This window comes from Chaetodon auriga, chromosome 16 (assembly GCF_051107435.1).
Source record: "Chaetodon auriga isolate fChaAug3 chromosome 16, fChaAug3.hap1, whole genome shotgun sequence".
Taxonomy (NCBI): domain Eukaryota; kingdom Metazoa; phylum Chordata; class Actinopteri; order Chaetodontiformes; family Chaetodontidae; genus Chaetodon; species Chaetodon auriga.
In genome coordinates, this window is record NC_135089.1 from 16970727 (window position 1) to 16997124 (window position 26398).

Sequence of the window (26398 nt, forward strand, 5' to 3'; positions counted from 1 at the left end):
TCTAAAATGTTTTTGATATACATATATTTTTGGAAATTAAGAAATCTCTCACCGGTGTACACTAAATGATAATGATAATAATAAAACATTGATATTGTTATCTTTTAGACTAATGTCTAATTAATCCTAATTATTTTGTCAATTTCAAATACCAAGTCAACACCAGTGTCCATGAAAACATGATTCTATATTGAATTTTAGCCACAAATTATAGATTATGAAGCGTAAACGTAAATAGGATAACCATTCGAGCACAGCAATTTCTATCATTAGGGGCTGCGTTAAGTGAGAAAACACAACCTCACCGGATGTAAAATATCTTCAAAATTAAAGCAGACCGTTTGATTTTTGTGGTAACCATCATATATCTCCATGGACAAATAGAGATAAAGCACCCTCTGTGATAGCTTTATAACATTTTATCACTAAACGGGTCGCATTTTCACTCAAGTTTTTTTTTTCATGTCTCAAAATATTAATGCTGCTATATCTTATTTAACTTGTTTGACCGGAAATACGTCTTTCAACAATGGCTTACTTTATTGATAACTTAAAATATCCTTCCTGAACTGTCAAGTGGGTATGCTGTCCAATCAAAGTTAATATTGTGGCTTTAAGCTGACTATGCTCACATAAAAAGTAGTATTTCTTATACCAGGACATGTGTTTATTTATCAAAAATGGCACGAACTGGGAGGAAGGATTCAAATGAGCTAAAGCCCAGTTTTAATTAGGCTTTAATGTATTACCAAGTTTTGATTTAAAAAAAATCATTTATTATGTTTGACTGTGATGCAGTGCAGAGAAAAAGTCTGGCAAGTCTGTATCCGTGAAATAAACTTGTAACCAGAAACCTCCCTTTCCTAATTATAGAGGAGCAGCAGCTCTGTGTCTCCCTCCAGCGGCAGCTATTGTGCATTTCACTGAGAGTGGAGCACAATAAGGTGGACTGCGGCAAGTAACGGGATTTGATTTTAATTCACACCCCTTCTATCAAATCGACCACGAGTCATCGGGACGCTACAGACGTTTGGACGAGAGTTCACTTTATTGAGAAGCTCGTTGGTGGTTTGTAGTGAAAGGTGGTGCTGTGCAGCCGTGAGTGAGGGACACCGTTTGAGAGTTAAGTTGTGGCTGGAGACACTGAAGCAATGTTATACCGCTTTACATGCGCAGACACCTCCGTTTTGACTTGACAAAGCAACATGACAGGGGAAAAACTTCCTTCCTGCTGCTTCACCTACTCGATGCACGAGTTTGGCCGCAGGTTTTCAGAGGAAAAAAAAAAAACGGTTGTTGCAAAAGTATTCGTTTCCTGTTTCCTCTACAGAACCAAACCTGGGCAGATTTTTGTTTGATCTCCTCTAACTCATAAAGTGCCATGCTTACCCAGTCCACACGTCAAATCTCACACAAGACATGGCATCACCGACGGCTTTACGAGAGTGGTGCCGCGTCTCGTGCGCTTATTACCCCAATGTGGAAATAAAGAACATGTCAACCTCATTCAGAGATGGACTTGCCTTCTGTGCCATCATCCACAAGCACCGACCTGACTTGATGTAAGTACACCAGTAGTTTCATAGAGTTGTGCTGCCTGTGCAAAGTCATGTTCAGCCAAACAAGGACAGTCAGGTGCATTATTTATATAGTGGCCCTGGCCTAATCTGCAGGTGCATGACAAAGCCATTGCTAACATCATAAACACGTTGTCCCGTCTGTTTCTGGGGTCCTCTGCTGAGATTTCATTGTCGTCTTGACTGGGGCTGCTCCAGATTGACTAACGTGCTGTCTAATCTAAGCAGGACCTGCACACTGTGTCTTGGACTAATCTGCTCTCCTTTGCTTAATCCCTCTCTGTCTCTCCTTTTCTTGTCCAGTTTAATGGGATTAGTTGGTTTGTTTTTACCTCTTACGTGCAGCAAATGAGCCTCAATTGTCTCATCTAATCTTTGATTTTGAACTGCATTTTGTTGTGCGGTGCTGTATGTGTGTGGAGCGTCTGGTTCGCCACCATTCACCAATTGTTTTGGTGATTTGCCTCCTTTCATCATCACTTAATCAATCTCTCTGTTTTCCTGCCCTCGCTCCAGAGATTTCAGCTCCCTGTCCAAAGACAATGCTTATCAAAATAACAAACTGGTGAGTCACTTCCTCTTGTGTTTTCAGACAAGCCAAAATGCAAGCGTGTCTCTGTCAGCGCTGTGGTTAGGGTTTGTTTACCATTACTTACACAAGAGACTGTGAAAAAAAACCTTCTGGGTAATCTGTATTCAGACAACTCCCTTTCCTAACTTCACTCATAGTCTGTTTATCTGCCCTGCTCTGTAGGCCTTTGGGATCGCAGAGATGAAGCTGGGCATCCCTGCGTTGCTGGACCCAAACGACATGGTTTCCAGCAAGGCACCGGACTGTTTGAGCGTCATCACCTACGTTTCTCAGTTCTACTACTTCTTCAACAGGAAGTCTTATGGTGTGTCTCTTCTGCTCTTCAGAATGTACTTTTATTTGTAGTTAGTTGCAGGAAATCCGCAAGCAGAGGCTTATTGTTTTGCTCAAAGGCACTTTATGAAGGTGCATGATCATTGAAGCCATCTGACAGGTTATTGGGATTATATCTGTGTTGTTTCAGGCCCTTAACAAGATATGCAAATTCATGCCCCGCGAGGAATTAGCTTTAAGTGGCACCTCTGTTTTTTCACCTACTTTACTAGCAGTATTTTGGGTCCACACCCCTCCTCTACTCAAAGCAAGACAGCACATTTCCATCTTAAAGTTTTCCATTTGCACGTGTTCTCTTGACTTTGCAGCAGGTCTTGCCAGTTTGAGGTCATCACATGTCGCTGTCTTAAACCATCGCACAAAGAATAAAACTCCTGATGGTCTGAAACGCCATAAGGTAATTGCTCGCAGTTGAAGCACATGTACTCCCAAGGTCAACACGCCTGTTTTCTCATGCTCTTTGCTGCTGGGTTAACAGGCTTCGTCGCTGGTTCCTCTTCTCTTTTCAGAGCTCGGCTGATCTCAAAACCAGCAGAGAAGATCGTTTATGCAACACACGGCCACGAACAGTGTGCTGTCTGTGTTTTAAGCCTGTCCACCTCATACAGAGACATTTGATTGAGGGAAAGATCTACCATCGCCGCTGTTTCAGGTAACAACACTCTTTACAAGGCAACAGCAGCTGGTTACTTTCTTTCTATTAGGGTCCAGATTTTCAACCAGACTGTGAGTTGATCTGATTAAGACAGACTGCTGTTCACACATAAGAATGTGTTTCAAATGCGTTTCAAGTGACCACTCTGATGGTATTTGACGTCCCTACTCATATATGATTATTTGATTATAGCCACAGGAATCTGTAACTGAGCTTGGCCAAACAGCCTAAGAAGAGAAGTGTTTTTAAACAGCAGTACAGGAGAGTAATGGGATTAACTTTTCTCTGATAATTTGTGTTAAGGATGTTTTTATAGCAACACATTTCATGTTTATCTTTCAGGTGCGCGGTGTGCCACAGCACTCTTCTACCAGGGTCTTACACACAGGGAAGTGATGCCGGCTCCTTGATCTGCACTCACCACACAACAGACAGTAAAAGTCCTGACCTCAGTCAGCAGAGTGGGTCCGCTGAGAATCGGCCCAAATGTTCGCTTCAGGCCGGTTATTTTTCTCAGGGTGGATTGGCTATCACCAGCGTCCCTCATTACACTAAGAAAATAGAGTCACAGGACAGACTGGTTTGTAAAACAGCAGAGACAAAGGGGAAAGAAAGGCAGGAGAGGAGCAGAGAGGAGAAAGACGGAGAAAACAGAGACTGCACTGTTGGATGGAAGAGCCAAGTAAAGAAGCCCCTGCCTCCTTGTCTCCCCCCGGCCAGTGTTAAAGAGGGGACCCTCGAAGGAGCTGGGAAAGTTGGAACTGCAGCTATTCTGGCAAACAGTAAGATACAGCAGGAAGGAACAAACACTCAAGAGCCCTCTGAGCTCTCTTCAGCTTGTGCACAGGTGACCGAAGGAAGTAGTCGGCCGGTTCCAGCACCCAGACGAACGCTCGTCCCTGTTCCTGCACCCAGGACCAAAACTTCCCAAACCATGAACAGCTCCCCCACAGCAGGTAATGGATGGATGCTTTATCTTATTGTTAGTCATTTATTTCTGTCTACTGCATGCGTGTTGATATCAATGTCCTTCTCTTCTCTGTGAAGCCATTTGTGTTTTCCTCTCTCCTTCTCTGCACAGGCAGTTCATCCAACCAAAATACATGTTCACCCAGCTCACCTCACATGTAAGTGTGCAGAACAAGACTGTTCTCTGCTTACCTCTGGCACAAACCTCAAGCTGTCTCCTGCCCTTCTCTTGAATATGTTGTGTCTTTCTTTTACTCGTTTTACGTATGCGACTCACAGCTACAAATGTATGAAATATTGGCAATAATCAGAACAATTGTTTAAACATAAATCCAATTACAACAAATAATGTTGTGGAGTCATCCCTTAAAGCATTTCTTGTCTTGCTGCCTCCTAGCACCAGCCCAAAAAGTGGTAGCCCTAAAGTGAAAACCAACCATCCATGGTTGACCATCATCCATCCCGGACCATGGACACAGCTGCCTCCCGCTCCAGCTCCAGTGCCCACTCCTCGATCCAAATCTGTCTCTAACCTGCGGAGGTCAGGCTACACATCCAAAGTGCCTGCTCCCAATCCATTTGGAGAAGATGTGGATGAGGACGCTATACCCGAGCCTGCAGACCAAACTCAGGCCTCAGTGTCAGCTAACCGCTCAGGGAACAGTAGCCATCTGAGCGGAGTTTCTAACCCAGTGGCTGCTTCAGGTGAACCGGTTGGAGATGCTAGTCAAGTTGGTATATCAGATTTGGATGAAACTGGAAACACGGAAGGTTCACAATCAGATGTGACTGCAGAGGGGTCTCATGCCACCGCAGATGAAGCACAGGGTCACACTTTACCCAGGAGCCTCTCTGTGCCAGCTATCACATCTGCCCACCGTCTGCCTGTTGACACGACAGAGACGAATGAATGTGATCAGGTCACATCATGTCAGAGTAAGGTATGAATAAAGATAAAAGCTAACTTTTACTAGTGAAAGCTAACATGATGTTTTCTATTGCAGTCACAGACACATACAAGAATGTTTTTGTGGGATGGTAATGCTATGTAAACAGGTTAGGCAGGTTTCACATTAGTGCCTGCCCTTGTTTTCACTGACTTTAACAGTCATGTATCATATGGTATTAACTGCTTTATTTGTCATTTTCAGCTGGCCTGCAAAGTGAACCCTTCTGACCAAAAACCTGCGATTCCCAAATCGAAGACTTTTCAGGCCCTTCCATCATCTCACCGGGGCCCGGCCCCCGGACATGGCTTCCCACTCATCAAGAGAAAGGTACCGCTGGATTTCAAGACCAAAAGGCAACAAACAAATAAAAAAATAACTTGAGTCATGTTTATGGTTCTAAATGCATGTTGACACATTTTCCCAAAAGGCAAAAATCTGAATATTTTCAGTTTGCCTCGATGTTCTCATCTTGACAGAAGGATTAGATGCATTGTTCAGTTTTAAACACGGTGATCATCACCAGTTGAGTCATTACAGACCACATGTAAATTGTCCTGGCCTAACTTCACACTTGCTTTTGCAGAAATGATGTGTTTGAGTTTCAGTCTTACATGTTGCTCGACAGGTGCAGACAGACCAGAATGTTTCTGCAGAAAACCTGCAGGTGGAGCTGAGAGAAGTGGATAAACATCTGGAGGCTCTGGAACAAAGAGGAGTCGAGCTGGAGAGGAATCTGAGAGACTGCAAGAATGGTTCACTGAATCGTTCCTCTGGTTCTAGATAAAATCACTAAAATCACTGTTTGTGTGAATGCACTGTGCATGAACGCTAACTGTGGGATCGGCATGTTTATATCTCTGGTCCCTCCTTTTTTTTATTTCAGATACAGAGGAGGAACAAATGCTGATGGAGTGGTTCTCTCTCATCCAGGAGAGACACAGTCTGGTACGCAGAGACACAGAGCTGGTTTACCTGTAAGTAGATTAGACCAGGACAACGATTTTGCTCTGGTAAAGATTTGTATGTGCCATTATTTTTAACGGTAGTTTACTCTGCATCCAAAAGGTTTTTGTGACATCTGTGATGAGAGGTTTCTTAATTTTACAGACGTGTTGTTTTGTGCCTCTCCCCAGGACAAAGCAGCAGGAGTTAGATGAGAGACAGGCAGACGTGGAGTATGAGCTCAGATGTCTCCTTAATAAACCAGGTCAGCATGTGACTGTGTGCATCGCTTTGTCACTTTTTTGGCCACTTTATCTGACAATAATGACCATGATTTCTCTGTGACCAGGAGCATTCTTGTGGGGAAACCTGGGGGACTTATATAATCATATAATTTATAGGCCCAACATTTCTAGTTTCACACCTACTTATACCACTCTTCTGATGTGGGTATAAAGAGCTTCACAATTAAAATCACACACACACACACACACACACACACACACACACACACACTATATATGACATTCTAATGGATTTTTTTTCCACAGGTTTAAACAGTTCTGTGAGTTTTTGCATAAGATAATAACAAATAAGAAATCAGAAACCTCACTGGTTGCAGTTTCCTGAATGTGGTGATGCAGTGCGAAGGAGTGATGCGCAGTGTTGGGTTTTGTTAAATCTGGTACACCGTCGTCTTCACATTCAGAGAGCGACTGGAGTCAGGAGGATCGAGGTCAAGAGCGGAAGCTGACGGACGAGCTGGTCGCCATCATCGAGCAGAGGAACCAGGTCGTCAGCAGCTTGGATCAGGACAGGCAGAGGTGCACGGGGACATGAAGCAAGACATGGTGCTTTCACATTCTTTTTTTTTTGCTTTTGCTTTGAAATGTATAAATGCAGCTGTGTTTTACTGATTAGGGAAAGAGAAGAAGATATGCTTATGGAAGCTATGATGAAGAACAAAGGTGAGAAAATTAGTTCCCGGCCTTTTGTCACACTGTTGTGTGTCTTCTCCTGTCCATGTCTTACTCTCCTCTCTGCTTTTGAAGAAGGCTGAGAAAGTTCAGCCTCGGATTCTCTGACACTCACAAATGCTCAAGAAAATGCTCACTCTCTTGAAAATGGTGACCCATGTCTTACTGCGATATCTCTCCTCAGACTTCCAGAAGGAAGGACTACAAGAACTAAAGAAGTCAAAAGGAAAGTTCAAGCCCATCAAAATGTTTAAGATGCTGCACCAGAAAGCAGAGAGCACCAAAAACCCTATGGACAAAAAGAGCTGAAGTACTAGCTCAACTGCAGACTTCTCATAGGCAGCGAACTCATTCATGCTTTCAGATGATAAGGATGTCCAAAGTGTTGTGGAAAAGTGGAAGAAGATCATAACATAGAATGGTTTATTACTTTGTTGAAGAGCAGCACAGTCGCAAAAAGACAAAATGAATGAATCGTTTTCCCAGCACAAATGATCCAGTGTTGTCAATACTTTTTCTCTCCTGTGTTTCATTACCTGCTTCATCTCTCATATGTAATCAATATTTATGTTTTTGTTTTTATTGTATTGCAGACTTGTATTAGTTGAAGTATGCGATGAATATTTATTTGGCAAAGTTTTATGTCTTGTCTATGGAGAAGAATTGTATGCTTTATGATTAAACAACTGTTCTTGAAATGCTAGCGATCTGCTGTCTGTGTAAATTCACTGAAAACACATGAACATTCATACTGTATAGAAGTTATTTCCATTATCAGTATCACTTTGATTATTTTTGCTCAAATGTCATGAGAAACACTGGAGAGCAGAACTTGGAAATCCTTGAAGAGTTAAACAAAAAAGTGATGCAATAATTTCATCCTGGCTGTAATCTCCAGTTAAGAGCCTCCTGAAGCCCAACATTTTGTTCAATAAAAAAGTACTGCAGCATTTTTGAAAAGACATACTTGGGGGTCAAAGTTGAGGAATGTATGTACTGACACTTGGCTGTGTTATTACATATTACATTAAACAACCATAACTGAGTTTGTCACTATTTTGTTTAACTCACATTAAGGGGGTAGGAAGAAGTACTAAATATGCACTAACACCACTCAACAATAAATTGACAGGTAACATTCAGACCTTGTCACAGTCTTTTTATTTTATTACGTTAGAGTCAAGAATACTGCTTTTAACGTTCTGCATACTTTGTGCAATCCAAGCGGAACGGAAAACTAACTGTCTTCTTGAACATCCGGAACATTTCCCGACGCACCAATCCACCGGAAATGGGAAGTTTTGAACGTTCATGTGGGCTCGTATTGACAATAATAAGTGTCTCTGAAAATTCGTAATACCAAGAGCTCACACGTACGAGCTTCAACATAAAACATGTCCGACAACGAAGATAAGTAAGTACACACAGCTTTTAACACGTTACATTAAATGGCGTTATTTACTGTAACGTCATAACAACGTGGGCTAACGTGAACGTTATAGCTAACTCGTTAGCTAGCGTTTAGCCAGTTAGCTCTAGCTGAACTGTCCATCACAGATTTATTCTGGTTCCGATTTCTCTGTGATAACTGTTTGGATGTCAACTTTGTAGCTTCGACGACGGAGATTTTGATGATGCCGAGGAGGATGAGGGATTAGATGACCTGGAAAACGTTGAAGATGTAAGTTAACCGTTTAATTATTTGAGAATTGGCTTGTCTAATTGGATTAAACATACATTTAGCTTGTATGTAACTTAAATGCCATCTTTATTGGTCTTATCTAGTCCAAACCTGTTTTTTGTTTTGTTGTTTTGGTTCTTGTGATCAGGAGGACCAGGAAAACGTGCAGATCCTGCCCGCAGGAGAGGGGCAGCAGGCAAACCAGAAGAGGATCACAACACCATACATGACTAAATACGAGAGGGCCAGGGTGCTTGGGACACGAGCTCTCCAGATAGCGTGAGTGTCTTCATATGTGTCGACCTACAAACTGTGTCCTGGGTTCAGATCTGGCCTCTGACCTTTGATTCTTGCCTACACGCTCTTGCCTGCCATGTTCACTCTGTTATGGCCATGTATGATGGAGGTGGAAGTGCTGCCAGTGAGGACAGAGACTCATTCCTCCACTTGTATTTTGTGGGTTGTCAAGGTAGCTCACCTTGTCTGCTATCTGCTGACTTGTCTCCAACAGGATGTGCGCTCCAGTCATGGTAGAGCTGGAGGGAGAAACAGACCCCTTGCAAATAGCTATGAAAGAACTGAAGTAAGTGATAATTGCACAGTTTGTATGAGCAGTAATGCTTTATATAATCATATCATGACTGCATTTTTAGTTTCTTTTTGTCATTATTTTAAGAGATGGTCAGTATTCTAGAGCTTCTCTGTACTTTCCAGTGTCTCACCTTGAATTTTGTTTGTTTCCTGCGACAGGAGCAGAAAGATCCCCATCATCATCCGCAGGTACCTTCCTGATGGGAGTTATGAGGACTGGGGCTGTGACGAGCTAATCATAACTGATTAAACAACTTATCCAGTCAGCACTGGCAAAACAATATATGCTGGTTCAGCCCCCCCCCCCCATCGTCTCAGGTCAGTCAGCTACACAAACCCAGAAGAGTCCTGATTTGGATGCAGTTATCACCCAGCTGTTTATGCCTTGATTGATCCAAAAACACCCATCACATCAGATGACTCTGTGAGTTGGTGAAATATGAAAACAGAAAATCTACTGAACAGACACGAGAGGACTCATTAAAATCAAGAGTGTGTTGGTGGTGATATTCTCGTTGCACACCACACGACTCAAGTTAGAATCTACAGAACTGTTTATTTTTACAGCTGCATTTCAACTTAGAGCCACAAGGGGGAAATGTAACTTAAGTCAAACATTTACTTACCTGTATTGTAATGATTCCATTTATTGTTTTTGAAGGAGAGGTGATTAGTGTTTTATTGTTATTAATAAACTCTTTTGTATAAAAGGACCACGGCTCATTCATAACAGTCATAATAACTGTGAACCATTAGAGATGCAATGAGTTTGAAGTTGTGCTATGGGTTTATATTCCTGTCACCAAAGTTTAACTATAATTATATAGTTATGCAGTAGGTAACTTACACCTGAGTAAGTGGGAAGTCTAAGTAAAGTGAATGAAGTGCAAGAGTGCTGTTCAGTTTCCGTGAACCTACAGTGTGTCATACTGCTAAATCATCTTTCAGCCTTGAAGTAAATAAGCAATTCTTCCAACAAGGAAAAATAGCAAATTTTCTGCAACGCAGTGCAACAACCTGTGATTAATACCAAGTTGGTAAAGCTCAGTGTTGAGTATTAACTGCCAGAGAATTTGTTGCAGCTTTAGATTTAGTAGTATTGACTACATACCTTATTATAATTAATAGACCGCCACATGAAATAACTTCACATCTGAAGATCGTTCAGTTCAGCTGAAACTGAAATACACAGACAGCTGCACAACTAACTCCTTATCATGTTGAATATCAGGTAGCAGTTTGTGCTTGAAAACATTCAACATTTTTTTTATTGGTGAGGTTTCTTTAAAAAAAATGAATGGCTGATTCCTGCTACATCCACCGCATCAAACACTAGTTAATGATGTCATAAGCAAGGGACGATGTCCTAAAATCAACCCGCACTGCCTCAGAAATGGTTACTTGTTATTTCCTACCCTATCTTCCCCCCTGACTTATCATTCTGGGAGCTTTCTTAAAGACGAGAGGTGGAGAAGTGTGGTAACTGTCATGACGGTCTCTGTGCCCCCTACCTCCTCCCCCAGACAAACACATAGGCACAAAGCAGCCAAACAGTCAGTGTATTGTTTAGTGAAGATGAGTTGTTGCCTGGGCAGAAAGAGGGCTGGCGCATGCTGGAACATCAGGGGGGCTGAAAGTTTGTGAGAATGAGAGGATTAACAGCTCTGTTGTGGATGAAGCAGTAGATGATACTCAAGCCTCTGGTAGACGCATTGGTGGATTCTATCTGTTCAATTAATGAGTGTATATATGCATTATATGTATATGACAAAGACACCCCACTTGATAAAAGTGCAGCTGGATAATAAAACAGCCAAGATACAAACGGACGAAGTAGCGTGTTTTCCCCTGTCCCCTGTCATCAGGGAGATGCCAGTTTGCGCTGGTATCCATAACTATGCGTTACCACAGTCATGTTATTCATTTCTGAACAACTGCTTTCATCTGTGAGCCTTTTGACTGGAGGAGACAGCGCCTCAGGGTTGCACTCCTTTCACGGGGCGATGGTGCAGCCCATGTGACACTCAGCAGCACCAACCACAGGGAGGCCACCATCAGGTCGTCCTCAATCCATCTGAGGATATGATTAATATCTTATGACTTCTTCTTTTGCTCATTGCTTTATGCTCTTACCTGTTGTGTTCTGACTGTTCCTCATTAAGCCTTTGATCACACGCCGCCTGGACTAAATATATCCTTCATTTGTTAATTAGATTATTGGATCAAAAGATGATAGCGTTGTACTTTAATTCTTCAGATTTTATTTTAGCGATTGTCTCTCTAACATGTCATGCTACTTGATTCCAGTTTTGTAGCTATTCTGCTTTACTGATTGTGTCTTTGATAAATGTACCGATCAGGCTGCATTGCAAATTCTTTCTTAATTTTTTCCCCCACAATTTCCTTCAGTAAAATTCATGTTTTCACGGTTTTGTGCTTTCACAGCCAAACTTTAATCCCAGTTCCACTGACCTTGCGTGATTGCTTAGTCTCTCATTAAGGTGAATCAGAATCTTTACTGCGTAACAGGATGAGATCAGATGAGTGTTCTGGAGGTTTATCAGACCTTCATTGTATCAGCATGGCTGGGAGAAACAAACAACCCTTCCACCTAATAAACAATGCTCTTGATCCAGTCTTGCTCTGCACCTTTGGGTGGCAGGGTGAGTTGATGGCTTCATCGACTGTCTGGGTATCAGCTGCACATGCCACTCCTACCTGTTCCTGGGTCTGCTGCTTCTGGCTGACATCGGCTTTGACAGTTTGTTGCTCAGAATTAGCTTAAGCAGATAAATAACTCTACCTAGGTCTTCCCTGCGGGCGACTCTCTTAACGATCGGAATGTTTCAATCCCATTACAACCTGAGTTTTTTTTTTTTTCAGTGGATATGGTGAATGTGGGGGTTGAGGGGAGGAGGGTGGGTAGTGGGGTGGCAGGGTCTATGTGCAGAGAGAGTATGAGAGTCCCTTTGTATCCCGGTGAAGCTACAGGCCAGGCAGTTATGGGTAAGGCTCCCTCATTGCCCTGTTTCCCTCCTCCCTGAGCTCCCCTTCAATGGCCCTCTTTGTCTTTCAAAAGTATCACACAGCCGATTAAAGAGAGGGAATTAGGAGTCCGGCTTAACCCACAAAACACAGAGAAACACACACACACACACACACACACACACACACACACACACACACACTATGACAAACTTGAAATATACATAAAGGCATGCATAACCAATCGTACCCCCATCTGGGGCTGGATTAGTTCAAGCTGAAGGAAACTTTCAGTTGCAGTAATCAGCCACAAAATACAGTACGTGAATGTGGATCTGATGACACTTCTGCTACTGCTGTAACACCTCCTCCCCACAGTCTCATGCACTGCTTGCTCCTGCAGGGCCTCATCACTCATGTTCAGCTTACCTCTGCTAATGGTAGGTTGTCGATTGCTGCAGCCAGCTAAAGTGAATTATCCATTAGCTGAACAGATTATGCTGCAAATGTGTGCACTGATTGAGTCACTGGATGCCATGAAGATGTGCTTTTGTTGCTGAGTTTTTGTCAACGTCACGACATTAGCAACATTTTTCTGATCCTGGTGACAATCTGATGTGTGATTATTTATTATTTGCATTATTCGCTTCCATTGCAGAATTGTTTCAAGAGGCGGACTTGTATTAAAGCAGAAATAATAGGGCTTTATTTCAAGTGAGAGTAAAAGATCATTAGTCATCATCACATGTTTAGGCTTTTGCTCTTGCTGTTAGAAGCTGTGTTGCTGTGTTGTGTTGGCAACTGTTACACACGAATGGAAAATATGAAATATGGCAGGAACAGTCAAAAGGTTTTTTCATAATGGAGAGAAACCAATGACAGCACACACAAACAAAGCAAATATAAATAAAAAATGGCAAATTCACAGCAACATCACAGATATTTCACACATGGCAACAAAGATGTAAAATAACCTCTGATGCTTATGCTGGAGGTAAATGGTTTGATAAAAATGGGCTTTAAGCTTCGGTGGACCAAGAATCAAAACAAGCAGTGCTGCATGCATATGGATTGGATCTGTGTCCAGTTGTGATAAAGAGTGTTTAACTGATATACATGAAAACAAGGCAAATATATATTTTTTTCACTTACCAAGTGGCAGAGTAACATGGTTAAAATACAGTTATGTTTAGGAGATGAGGGACAGAAGTGACACATTAAACCATAAAGACGGAAGAGAGATGAGAGATTAGAAAAAGTAACAGTCAAAAACTCTGGAAAGAAACATGATTTAACATAAAATACAGCTCGTTGCTTCTCTGTTTCATGTGTGAGTTGCAGTTATTAGTAAGGACAAGGCACATTTTAGACTTAATATTAGGCTGTGTTAAAACTTTCCATGCTCAATCTCTGGCAGCTGTTTCTCAGTATTGACATTTTCCACACGGAAACTATCCCAGAACTTTTTTTTTTAAAAGTTACACAACTACAATCAAAAGATTTGACATTTGACATTGAATACTGTTCTATGTACACACTTTGAATGACACATTAAGGAAAAGAAAAGGCAGTAGTGCAGACTTTCAGTGGAGATAATAATGGCAAAAAGCAAAGAACCGTTAATACAGTCAACTGTTTAAACAATGAAAAGCTTCTATCGTGAATTCTATGACAAACTGCGACCATGGTCAATGAAAATTGACCATCCAAGTATAAATATGTCTTTTATCATGAATTTCTTTGTGAATACATCAAATACAACTGAATATCAACACACTCATCAGTGCCATTGTGAAAAAGGCAGAAGTAGCTCTTGCCACCAATACAATTTTAATCAATTTGCAATAAGTCACATTGGAAAAGTGTTGACAGCTAATTAGTGACAAAATGTAAGGTAGTTCTGAGTGTCACGTTGGGAGAAACATCTGCACAATCTGTTTCTTCTTTACAAGTTTTGGTCTCAAAACTTTGGTCGTTTCACAAATATCTCAAATCTGTATGCATCAATATACACGTGTACATTTGTCATTTCAAGTACATAATATAAACAATCCTGATAACAGCCGGTCATCACGACAATTGTTTTTGTTTTTTTTTTTACTAAAAATACATTTCACTCGACAAATCCTCAACATAGTTTTATGGCATTTATCCTGCACACATATTCAGTGTGTGTACAAAAGGCATTTTAAGTGAACACAGTGTAATGATTTGAATTCAGTAGGCACGAGTGTGCCTCAGAAACCAACAGAAAGTTGTCAGTACTTCTTGTGTTGTTGGTTTTTTTTTTTTCAAAAGCAATACAAAACTGACTTCTGTTTGATAAAAGGTCAGTCTTGCCTGAGAAGTGAATGTGCCACAGCCAAGAGCAGTGGCACTCCATACTTCTGGTTCGAAAAAACATTTCATATAGAATCAATTTGGCTACCTCTCAGTCACACCCTTCTCTATAGATAAAGGTCTTCCTAATTCTCACTGTGTACCATGGTCCCTGTTGCGGCTGACCCCTTGTGGCTTGTGGAAGAGGGGTGTAGACCACAGTGGGCCTCCTCTGTCACCAAACTGACAGGGACATGATCCTTTACCACTTACGAACACTGCTTTGTGGCTGTAAACGTAACCTGGAACTCTGCGGTGGTGGTGGGTGGGTGTTTTTCATCTGCGCTACTACACTACTACACTACTACACTGTGTGCTCCAAATAATCAACCACGCCTCAAAAGCACCACGCTCCAAGCTCATCCTTGAGCTGTGACAGCATTTCTGCCTCTGGGCGAGTGCAGAATGGGGTGTGTCCCCTCCTGCCTCCCCAGCCGACTCCCCCAGTGCCTGCCCACTCCCCCTGGCCTAGACCACTTTCACCATCGTTACCACCAACACTGCTGTTGTTGCTGCTGCTCCTTGGGTCTGACATGGGGGCTGAACCTGCACCAGTGCCCTCTGTTCTTGTTATCTGTCATGGCCGCGACAGTGTTGTGTAGACGGGCTGTTCCCAGTGCGTCGGGCTGTGAGACTGCGGTACGTTGCCTGGGTCAGTGATGGCAGTGTACAGGGGCCTCTGAGAGGGCCCCATGTAAGAGAAGGCGGAGTACAACCCCGAGGTCTGGCTGGAGTGGGCATAGTATGACCCTGAGGTCTGGTGGTCAGCATATTCAGCGAACTGAGCCCTGGAGGCCAGTGAGGGGAAGGCAGAACTGTAGTGAGGAAGGCTGAGGGGCGTGTAGGTGACATGGGAACCGGCTGAGGCTGCCTCTGCGAAGTGACCCCCAGCACCTCCGGCCTCACTCTTGATCTGGGCCTTGGAGGGATCTGAGCCCAGAGGGGAGCCATGATGTTGCTGCGGCTGCTGCTGCTTGGAGAGCCAGGCTGCTGAGTGTCCACTGGCTGCTGCCAGAGCTGAGGAGATGCCGTAAGTGTACGGAGAGGCTGGAGAGGATGTTGCAGCTGCTCCTGCCCCAGCACTCTGCCCAACCCCTGGGTGCCCATTGGGGGGGAGATACTGGTCAAACTCATTGACATCAAAAGGTTCCATGTTGACCATCACCTCATGGCTCATCTCACCAATGTCCACATTACCAAAGTCAATGTGAGGTTTCCCAGATCCCGGAGCAGCTGAGCTTCCCTCAGCTCCCATTGTGCCACGGGAGCCCCCATTCCCAGCACCCTCCCGTTTCCCATCCCCTGCCTTACCAGACTGAGGCTCGGTCTTGGGGGTGGTGGGAGGTGTGGGAGGACTGTGACTCTGACCTGTGGAGACACAAGACAGAATATAGTTACTGTAGTTTTCTTGGCAGATTGAAGCAGTTGTCTCGTTGTGTGCCACACTCTCCAGTTCTATCTAGACTAATCTAACATGGTCTAGGACAGTGGGGTAGTGGAAGGGAGCAGGCAGCCCACCTGCAGCATGAGGGTGATGCCCCTCTGCCAGAGGGGTCTGAGCTCCCCCACTGTGGACCACCTCCAGGTGCAGGCCCTTGTAGTGGGATTGGCTGTGGCTGACCTCACCCTCCGAATGGCCGTCTGCCTCACTTCCTGACCCGGAACCAGGCTTTCCATTCTTGCGACGGCGTGGCTGGTATTTGTAGTCGGGATAGTCCTTCTTGTGCTGTTTCCTCAGCCTCTCTGCCTCCTCGATAAAGGGTCGCTTGTCGTTCTCATTAAGAAGCCTTGGAAGAGAAGAAGGTGGATAGGTTTGATAGGTTTGTTTAAGGTATGAAGAACAGAAGAAAAGTCTCAGCACTCAATCAGAATTTGGCCACACTGCTAGTTTTTGGCTCTTGTTACATGATACATGATACACGATGATGCAAAAAGCGCGGCAAAATGTTGGTAGTCATCTGCGAACTTTTAGAGCATGTGTTACATGAAGGCTAAATGTACATTCAGATGATTTATGAAGGCTTAATATTCTGGAGTCAAGAAGTCAAGAATCTGGGTTAAGCTGCATGAAAGAATATCAGCACACAGTATATGGGTCAGAATTACCTCTCACAGAAATGCTTACGGAATAAGTTTGTTCCATTTTCAGCGCATTTATGCTTTATTCACTACATCTGTGCAGCTGCATCTAATGTCATGCCTGCTGGACAATAATGAAGTAATAAAGGCCAAAGATGCATCCTGTCTGCACACAAGAAACTGAGCTCCTTATTACTACTGCGGACGGCAATGGCATGAGAAACCCCTGACCTTCCTCAGCCTCTCTGCTCATCATGTTTCTGGGCCAATTAACCAATCTTGCCTGTACCAAGGTCAAGTCTTGATCTAATTCATGTTCAATCCCCACAAGGTTAATAAATTTAACCTTTCTGACCTTCTTGTCAACAAGTAGTGAGTGTTCTGTGTGAGAGAATAGAAACTGGGTGGATGTCTGATAAAACTTTGAACTTAAGGAACAGCAGAGGTTCTGTGCTCATCAGGCAGCGATGTTGACAGCTAGCTATCTAACAGAGCAGAAGGTTTTTAGGAGGCTAACCACAAAAATTCACTTTACTGTGGCTGACCCGGGAATATTAGCAATCTTAAACCACAATTTACATACTGCACACAAGCAGATGTATTGAGTAAGAGGAGCGGGGGCAATATAAAATATCAAATTAAAAATTAAATAACCAAAATAAAAACCTAAATAATCACACAGTACTTTTACAGTTGTAGGTTGAAGGTTTAAATTTGAGCTGAACGGTTGTGAAAATGCCCTCTGATGCCCTCGGGAGCCATTTCCTCCAGCTGCATGGCCAGTAATTAAACAGTGTTTTAAATTTGCCTGGATTCAGGAACATGTGACCATGGCAGACTCACAGTAACTACATACAAATGCTTCTTAACTGGCGAGCTGTGTCTGTAAGTGGACATTTAGACAATGTGGCAGAGGTCTGGGGCAGCCATGTCTCCTAAAACACATCACATTTGTGGCAGTACACATTTACAGCAACTATATATTTTGCAGAAAGCATCGTGTCACACATCAAGTTGTATGAGGGAACGGTGTCACATTTTCTGATGAACAAGGTCACAATTATGTCTTTGTTCATAAGAAAATAAAAACCAAGTTAAACCAAGTGGTCTGAAAAAAGGCAGGCGCAAGTTACATAATTATCAGAATATCAGGCAAAACTTAAACGACCCTGGATAAAACAGAATAAAGCAGTATGCTTCAACATTTCTGTCTTCAAAACCCATCTACAAGTTCACAACATCCTACACCACCCTTGTTTCTTGCCTGAAGTAAAATCCATGGAAGAGTGATGATTCAGAAAACAAAGAACAATGAAGAAGAAATTATGGGGAATTTGAGCACAGGATGCAAAAACATCAGCTGACTGGGTTTGAGTGATACTGTTTTACAAGTCAGACCACAGAAATCTAAGCTGTTTTTCATATTAGAGGGGAACTACTACCCATCTGCCTTTATTCTTGAAACGTTCGGCTCTTGTCCTGCTTGAACCCTAAAAGTAAACGCTGGCCCTTTTATTTTGTAGTGATGTTTGTGCAAATGTGGTTGTTGAAAGCTGAAGATTCATCCTGGAAATCTGTATTTAGTGTGCTGCATTGTTCTAATTAAGTGCAGTAGATGGATGCTTCTTTTACTTAATGTTTTGGTATCTCCCCCCTCCCAGTACTAATCTGTCAACAACCCCGCCAGCTGCTGCGGGCCTACTGCGAGTGTGAGCACAGTCAGAACATGACAGTGGTTGACTTTCAGCCCTGAACTATCCACATGAAGTGGCCTCCTCACCTCCAGAGCTTCCCCAGGGTCTTGCTGAGCTCCGCGTTGTGCAGGTGCGGGTGTTGGTCGGCCAGTTTCCTCCGCGCCGCCTGCGCCCACACCATGAAGGCGTTCATGGGCCTCTTCACGTGCGGCTTGTTCTTGCTTCCGGAGTTCACGCGCACCGGCATTGGCACGAGGGTCCAGTCGTAGCAGTTGAGCACCTGGCTTACCGCGTCGCGGATTTCCGCGGGGAAGCGTTCGTCCTCGTCGTCGGATTTGATGGAGGAGCAGCCCGCCGTGGTGTCGTCCAGACCCACCAGCTGCGCCTGCTGCTGCCGGTGTAGAGGCGAGTCCCCCCCGCCAGTCGCACCGGAGGAATGACTCGGTGACAGGGAGCGACTGTCGTCGGACATCCCAGGACTGAGCTCAACCTCCGACAAGCTCTGCTCCTCTCTGGACATCTCTCTACACACACAAGCCTCCAGGTGCGCAGGTGATAAAAGGCCTGTTCCTAAAATGCTTAGCTCTACCTGTCGGGTCCTTGTTGCTGTCTGTCCCTACAGTGACGCACGGTTCGCGGGTGACTGCTGTCTAATCTCTGGCCACCTCTAAGTTATAATATAAACTGCCAGTCTGTCTCTACTCTGAGCCTCCGTTGCAAAACTCTGTGAGGGTTCCACATTAAAGTTCTTTCCATCCGCGTTGTTGGTATCATAGGCGGCTCAGTGCGCACCTTGGACCCCAGTTTACCTGCTAACGCACAACTGTCTGCGCCAAACTCACCCGGTCTCACTTCCCTCCTGACTTCCCCTTCACTCTCTCCTCCGTTTGTCCCACGATTGAAATCCAACTGCAAGGACCTGAAACAGCAGAGAGACGAGTCACTTCAACAAGCCAGAGGTAGAGCGTCAGTCCGTGCTTACTTCATGAGAACTTCACCAACACCTGTCGGCATATTGTCTGTATCCACGCAGAGGGGGTGCTGTAATCTGGTTAGTTAGGTCAAGTCAAGACCTCTTGATGAGGGAAATTTGTGTTTGACATTACATAATTTCTTTCTGTCGTCACAGTGATAAAACCTTAAACACTCAGCCTGAAAGCATTGCCCCACCCCAATTTTCCTCAATGAAACCGTCCTCGTGTGGGCCCTCTCCAGCCAAATCCCCGTATTGCCTCCACCTTTCACCGCACAATCAGCAGTATAAAGTGTACCTCAAGTGATTCCTTTAGGCTAAATGTATTCAGTATTGGAGACGTTTTCATGGAAGGCAATCCTAAATTCATATTCATCAAAGTCTGAGAGACAAATATGAGCTAAAATAGTCTCATTGGTGCACCTGGGCTCCATTCAATATGTGTTGACCTTATGGAACTGAACGTTAACAGAAAAGCTAAGATTTGCCATAATATCCTCAAGATTCAAAGTGGAATTCTTAGTATCGTTTATCCTGAAAGTGGATCTGCACGCCCAGTATCAGGCTCAATAAAAATAACTATATATGTGTATATGTATACATACATGTAAGTATATGGACCTCTCTTAAGCTCCTGTATAGCGCAGGACGCCCTCAATCCCCCCACCAACTCCCAAACAAGCTACTGTTTAAGGTTTTGCAGTTATTCCAAGCTCCCCTGAGAGAAAGTGTTGGAATGATATGAGGCCGCAGCAGCACAGACCTTGGATTTATACCCTGCACTTCTTGGATAAACATGGCCAGGCGCTGGAAATATAAACCCCGTGTGCGTGCGTGTCAGTACGCGTGTGTGCATTGGACACAGTCTGTTTGTTGAACAGTGCCAGGTCTATCGGCGGGAGCAAAATGTGTCCTTGTTTTGTCCATTAAATCAACACCCTGCCTCGAACTTCACGTCCTAAATCAGCGAACTTCCTGTGAACCAGCGACCCACAGCCCGCTGGTTTGTGTACTGCCTCGGTATCATATTGCAGGATAATTAGTGATGTCGCTTATAGCAACATTATGAAGTAGCTTGTCAAGACAGGGAATATACCCACTTAACACTCAGGCTACCTCGCCTTTATATTTTATACTTAAGACGCGTAAACAAAGTGACGTCTGTCATCCAGGTGATGGTTCTCCAAGACGGGTTGAGTCTAAGGCAGCTGGACTTGGTTGTAGATACTTGAAAATCTTTGTAAGTGTATAAATGCCTTTCTGATAAAATGTAAGCATATTAACCTCTAGTTAGACCGCTAATTTCTGGGTACCTCTGCTGGTCATCCACTGTTCTTTACTGACCTACAGAGTGCTTTTTAACTAATAGATAATGTTTAAAATGGTATTTGGCGTGTTGGCTGACTGCACTTAAATTACAGACTATATGTCGTGTGGCTCTCGATAAAAGTTGGACGTGTTCTGAAAACCAGCTTTTATTTAACGTCACAGTGGATGTCAGGAATCGTCTCCATTTCCAGCAGAGGGTCGTGTAAAAGCTTTACCATCTGTTCGAAGCGCATTAATAATGATATTCGCCTGCCACCTGGTCTGCCGGGCCACCTCACAGACACGTCTCCAAGCGTCGCCGCTGCAGAGACACCGTGCGTAAACACCGCGCGTAAGGCTCCAAACGCACGTGTTGCCAGTTTGCAGGACAGACTTTTGTTATTCTAATAAAATAAAGGAACTGTGTAGTGATCATCTCCTTTGGTCACTCACAACATTAATCGCAAAGTATTTTATTTCTCTAACAGATTGCGCCTCAATTTAGAAACAATTAAGCGACACATATGTCATCTATGCACTGGGCATCAGCCTGCAGCGAAAAATGTATTTGATTTATTGTCTAATAATATAGGCCATTATATATTAATTGTTTTCGACACAGGCCTCAAATCACGCTTCTTATTAATTTACATTACTGAGCACATTTCCTGCTCGGCTGTGTGAACTCATTATCACCGCTTGACTTGCCAGTAAGTTGGCCTTAATTTGCTTGTTTGGAAACTTTTTTTTCCCCCCAGTTGGTTTTACAATAGCTCGTATTTACAGTGTCATCTAGTCCACACAGCTCCAAAACAACAGTAAATATAGGACAAACCAACGCAAGATGTATTTAAACCAAGAGCACTGTAATCTAACGATGGAGTGTTTCCAAATAAATTGTTTAGAAACTCATCTTTTCCATCTACACACACATAAAAATGATGTCAAGGGGCTACGTTGCTAATATTGTGCGTTAAGCTGTTCCAACTATTAAAAACGTCTCCTTTCTTTAAAAACTGTTCGAGCATCTTTCTTTTCTTACTATGAAAAAGGCTCAGTGTCCCCTCAGTAAGTCGAACAGACAGGTTGAACTTTCAGTTCAGTGTAGAGAAAGTCCAAACAAATGATGATCAACGATAAGTAAAAATCAGTTTAAAACTGGAGCACTTGCTGCACTGATACAATAACGGCTGTATCACTGAGAGATTCACCATGACAGAGGTTATGTTCATCATCATCACCCTTTCTAAAAGCAGTCAGAAATTGCTCTTAGGATGTTTTTGTGCTGAAAAGACATTGTTACAGCACTGTTCTCACACATGCACTTGAAATGTCCCAAATGTTACACTATTAAAGTTTCAGAACGAAAAAAAAAAGATCCTGAAAAAGTCGTCAATAATAATAATAATAATAATCATGCAACGTTAACGATTATCTGAGCTAAGATCACATCATCTAAATCTGAGTCGGCCGACGAGAAGAAGTAATCAAATCGCAGAGTCAGAGCAGCCACCAGCAGCAGAGAGGAAAGAGTTGGAAATGCTGAGCGCCTTACTTCAGTAATGAGAAAAGGAGGTCGCCGGTTTAGCACGAGAATCCGTGAGTTCCCGAGTTTCCAAAGTGACGCTCGCTCCCCAGCCCCCTCGCTCGCGCTGCCCGAGTATGAATGCCTGCTCTGTGTGTCGGTACCGGGGCTTAAAGAGCTCCTTGTATGAGGCTGAGAGAAAAAAATAAAAAGATACTGGGGGGGACAAGTCTTAAAGGAGCAGCAAAACTGCACAGACGAAGGCTCGGTGATCTCTGATTGGTTGAGGTAATAGCTCTCTCTCTCTCTCTCTCTCTCTCTCTCTCTCTCTCTCTCTCTCTCTCTCTCTCTCTCTCTCGCTCTCTCTTATCAAACCCTGACGTTTCAAAAAAATACATAGGAATAGGTTTTGTTACTCTCAAAGGAATTAAAGTTGATTACAGTAAGATGCGAGCGTGCGTAATTTTGCGCACGGAATTTTACGCGAGGATTTACACAAGATTTTCATTTTGCACATGTTCTGAAGCGTTTACATGGGGGATGTGTTGTTGCTTTATGGTGGGCTACATGTCATACTGCCACATACAGGCCTTGATTTGGTGTGAACGTGAAAAGGAGTCCAACTAACGATATCTGCGACTTTTCAGAGAGCAAAATGACAATTTCATTTTTGCGGACTCCCTCCAGCAAATAAGTGAGAAAAACTAGGCCTATTAATATCCAAAGTGTGCACCAATCCAGGACCGAAGTTCAAACTAAAAACGAAGTCCAAAATTAAATCGAGTGTGTGTGCTTGAGTGTACCGTTCATCACGAGTATGATATTTGACGAATCTGACGCAGTTTCATTTGAGATTTGAGAACACGCTCGGAGGCTTTCTGTCACTGACAGACACACAGATTAAGCTCTATCAGAGGCCCGATCTTTCCTTGAGAGGGGAAAAAGGGGGAAGAGTTAGATCAAAGTTACTGACTACTGCTGAAGATATGAATTGGTGTTATATTCACCGCCGCATCACAGGTGTAGACAACATTCAGAGGCCCTTAACAAGGCTGTGTGGCGGGGACAGTGCACCTCTTCATGCCCATGTGTGACTTCTAATTGCATCAGCGCCTCTAACTGAGAGCCACAGTGCGCGCCTTTAAAACCAAGTGTTGGTGGAAACGCAGAAAGCGGAGACTGGCGGGGAGACAAACACGAGCGCTGTTCCTCTCAACAATGACCCCTTGTATCCCCGCCATGCGACACACTGGCACCCAATCCAAAAATCACCGTTTTTTTTCATTATCCATTAATGTTGACTGTGATAAGGGAATCCTAACCATGAGTGCATCTCTCTGTCTGGTTCTCTGCCCCTTTCATCCCCCCTCTACCCGCCTTTCTTTGCGTCCTTTGTTTTATCTCAGGTGAATTGTAATCATGTGATCACAACGAGCACCCCCTTCCCCCTTAAATGAAAAAAAAAAGTGGGGAACAAAAAGCAGTTCTGTGCATATGAAAAAAGAAAAGAAAAGGAGGAAAAAGCTTGTGTCTTCTCTTCTTCTGCCACTCTTTGTCCGCGTCTCAACAAACCGACATATAGAGAAAAATGCTCCAGGAGCGCGGGGACTCAGCCCGGGCAGCTGTGGTGGGACTGTGCGGCTCCTGGAGCTTTAAACCGGGGACCTTGTGAGAGCCACTCCGGGGATTTGTATCCCGCTGTGGAGCGGAGGATTTGCGGCCCTGCCTCGGTTTGACGTGAGTGTTTGTTTTGGACTGTGTGGGCGCAAATGATGAGGGAGAATTAACCAAGGCCCAACAAAGATGCGTGAGAGCAAAAATGTCAATTAATGTAACACGTGACTATGGCGACGGCTTGTTTGAGGCAAATATGCCGGGTGATGACATGAGGCACAAACTGGGTCGAATTTAATGTTCCGGCCAGAATTTAGATATATCTGGCGCTGCGAGAAAATACGCCAACCCCCCCCCCCCCCCCAGTAAACATGTTGTTAAAACAACAGAAGACGTCATTTATTCTCGCTTCTTAAATTCCTAAAATGTGAAAAATGATACTTTAATGCGGCACAGCCTGCGCACTTCGTTCACAGAGAAATAAATTCTTTAAATTCAAAGCGAAGAGAGACGTTTGGAAAAACGTTGCACTTTTTGTAGAGTATTTGTGTCGAATATAATGTTGCTGCCATATAATACATCAGTGCTACACATGTCGATACGCAGAATTTTATATAAAAACTTTCTAAATGTGTTTGTTATTTATTATTTTCTACAGCCAACTTTATATATATATATATATATATATATCAGGCCTAATTATAATAGGAAGAAAATGTTTTCAGTCTGAAAAACCTTTGCTTTCAGGTCTGCTACTCATGATAAAATGTGCAACTGTGGATAAATAATTTTAACTGCATTTTACTGAAATAGCTTTACTTTTTTTTTTTTTAAAAAAAAAGAAAAAACTTACATTTGAAGTTACTTTTTCAAAATACTCAAATATAAAGTACAACAATCCTAAAAGAAATCAGTCTGAGTTAAAAGAGACAAGATTTGGTAGATTTTTAAGAAATAATAACCAGCCACTCTGTGTGTGTGTGTGTGTGTGTGTGTGTGTGTGTGTGTGTGTGTGTGTGTGTGTGCTCCCAGTGAACAATAGTTAAACCTTTAGATTCTTGCCATAAAAAGTTGACAGACTTAAGGCCAATTTTAGAGCTACTTTGTGATGTTATTGAGGAGAAATGACAATCATGGTGAATTCATGTTTAAAAGTAATGTAAAACCCCAAAATATGGAGCGCTCTTAACAATAATAGATCTCCTTTGATTCTACAGAATGAGTGAGTCGCTTTCACTCCACTCCCATGGGGCTATTGAGGCTCACTGGAGAAATGAGATGATTATTATGATGGACACAAACAAAATGGAACGAACTTGTCCCGTCATGTGACGGAGACGATGATGCAGCTTGTTGTGTTGTTGTGAAGCACACATGGACGGTGACAGTTAAAGGTCAGCAGGTTGTTTGGGTTGGCAGCGTCGAAGCAGATGCCTAACACAGGCCACGTGGTCTTGTGGTCCGGGCCCCCACCCCCAGCAGTGCGCAGGGCCAGGCCAGAATCACACACACTACTCAACATAACTTCATACAGTCAACATTATGAATTCCTAGTTTATGCTTTTTAGGATCAAGACCCAAATTTGATCTCTTCCAATAATTTGAATTTTATCTAATAACACAATATTTTAGAGGGAAAACAGACTCCAAAACAAACCGATTAAAGAAAAACATTTAAAAATAATATGAAATAAGATAAAACCAACACTTGAAGCTTTAAATAGTAACAAAATCCAAACCTGGCTGTACCCAGTCATATCCAGGTGAAAAGCAGGTACTGAACTGACTCTCTGCGATTGGCTGATCTTTGGTTCTTCGTGATGTCACTCTCTATAAACAAGCAGTGACCAATAAACAAACATACAACAAATGTACAAATTTGCAATAACTGAACAAAATACTGGAAGTGGATTTAAAGGAGGTGATGCCAGAGGAATTACTAATGTTCAGCCAGAGAAGAACACAAACTAGCTGTGTACTTTGCATGTATTTCCTGTCATTTATTAACATTGCAATGCAATCACAACCAGCTTCACAACAAAATCAACACAGCAGCTTAAACCAGCTCTTACTGGCACATGGTACATGTTTCCTGTCAACTACAGAAAGCTATTTTTTTGTGTTGTATCTAGCGGTGTTTAAAGTTTAAGAAGAAAAAAATCTACAACTTTATTTGTATTATATTGTGTGCTATGGTTGGACAGCATTCTTCAGCAAAGGCACAGAGATGGGGGCATCTCTCTTTTTGCCTGTTTTCTGTTTCGGACAAACACATTCCTGCTGACTCACAAGGCGCAGGAATCTGTTCAACTGACCCGGTAATGGTGTTAGCGTGGTGTTGTTGAAAGTCTGAGCGGAGATGTAAACAAAAACCTCAGCACATGTGTGTAGGATGGTCTATCATGTGTCCTGAGTCACTGTATCATTCGAAAGCAGTTTGCGTCCCTCTCTTTCTGCTGCCTCTCTGTGACACTCTTCATCTATTTGTCTCTCATTCACTCTTCCTCTCCTCTTGCGTGCACCTGTGCAGGACAGAGCAGGTGTGTCAGTACTGGCCCGTTGAAGTGGATCAGT

The 26398-nt window shown here is 43.1% G+C and overlaps 3 protein-coding genes across 5 annotated transcripts; 2 read left to right on the top strand and 1 right to left on the bottom strand.

The window, feature by feature from the left end:
- Positions 1–1319: 1319 nt before the first annotated feature.
- On the top strand, positions 1320–7697 carry LOC143333491 (MICAL-like protein 1). Of its 2 annotated transcripts, none has more exons than XM_076751535.1 (15): positions 1320–1562; positions 2094–2142; positions 2332–2473; positions 2811–2899; positions 3012–3154; positions 3500–4113; positions 4239–4284; positions 4524–5067; positions 5278–5403; positions 5702–5828; positions 5960–6050; positions 6210–6283; positions 6728–6842; positions 6940–6986; positions 7180–7697. In XM_076751535.1, exons 1-15 carry the CDS (start codon positions 1420–1422, stop codon positions 7302–7304), a joined length of 2475 nt encoding a protein of 824 aa, XP_076607650.1. In that variant the 5' UTR covers positions 1320–1419; the 3' UTR covers positions 7305–7697. The 2 variants fall into 2 exon arrangements, with proteins under 2 accessions (XP_076607650.1, XP_076607651.1); XM_076751536.1 differs by having other exon boundaries at positions 2814–2899; positions 7180–7420.
- A 573-nt stretch (positions 7698–8270) lies between these two features.
- On the top strand, positions 8271–9980 carry polr2f (RNA polymerase II, I and III subunit F). The gene is made up of 5 exons (XM_076752662.1): positions 8271–8409; positions 8607–8676; positions 8825–8955; positions 9188–9259; positions 9427–9980. Exons 1-5 carry the CDS (start codon positions 8390–8392, stop codon positions 9515–9517), a joined length of 384 nt encoding a protein of 127 aa, XP_076608777.1. The 5' UTR covers positions 8271–8389; the 3' UTR covers positions 9518–9980.
- Positions 9981–12941: 2961 nt separating this feature from the next.
- sox10 (SRY-box transcription factor 10) lies at positions 12942–22366 on the bottom strand. 2 transcript variants are annotated; one of them, XM_076752393.1, is made up of 4 exons: positions 22241–22366; positions 18491–19323; positions 16258–16418; positions 12942–15999 (listed from the first exon to the last, which is right to left on the bottom strand). In XM_076752393.1, exons 2-4 carry the CDS (start codon positions 18922–18924, stop codon positions 15209–15211), a joined length of 1386 nt encoding a protein of 461 aa, XP_076608508.1. In that variant the 5' UTR covers positions 18925–19323; positions 22241–22366; the 3' UTR covers positions 12942–15208. The 2 variants fall into 2 exon arrangements, with proteins under 2 accessions (XP_076608508.1, XP_076608507.1); XM_076752392.1 differs by having other exon boundaries at positions 16150–16418; positions 22241–22357.
- Positions 22367–26398: the final 4032 nt, after the last annotated feature.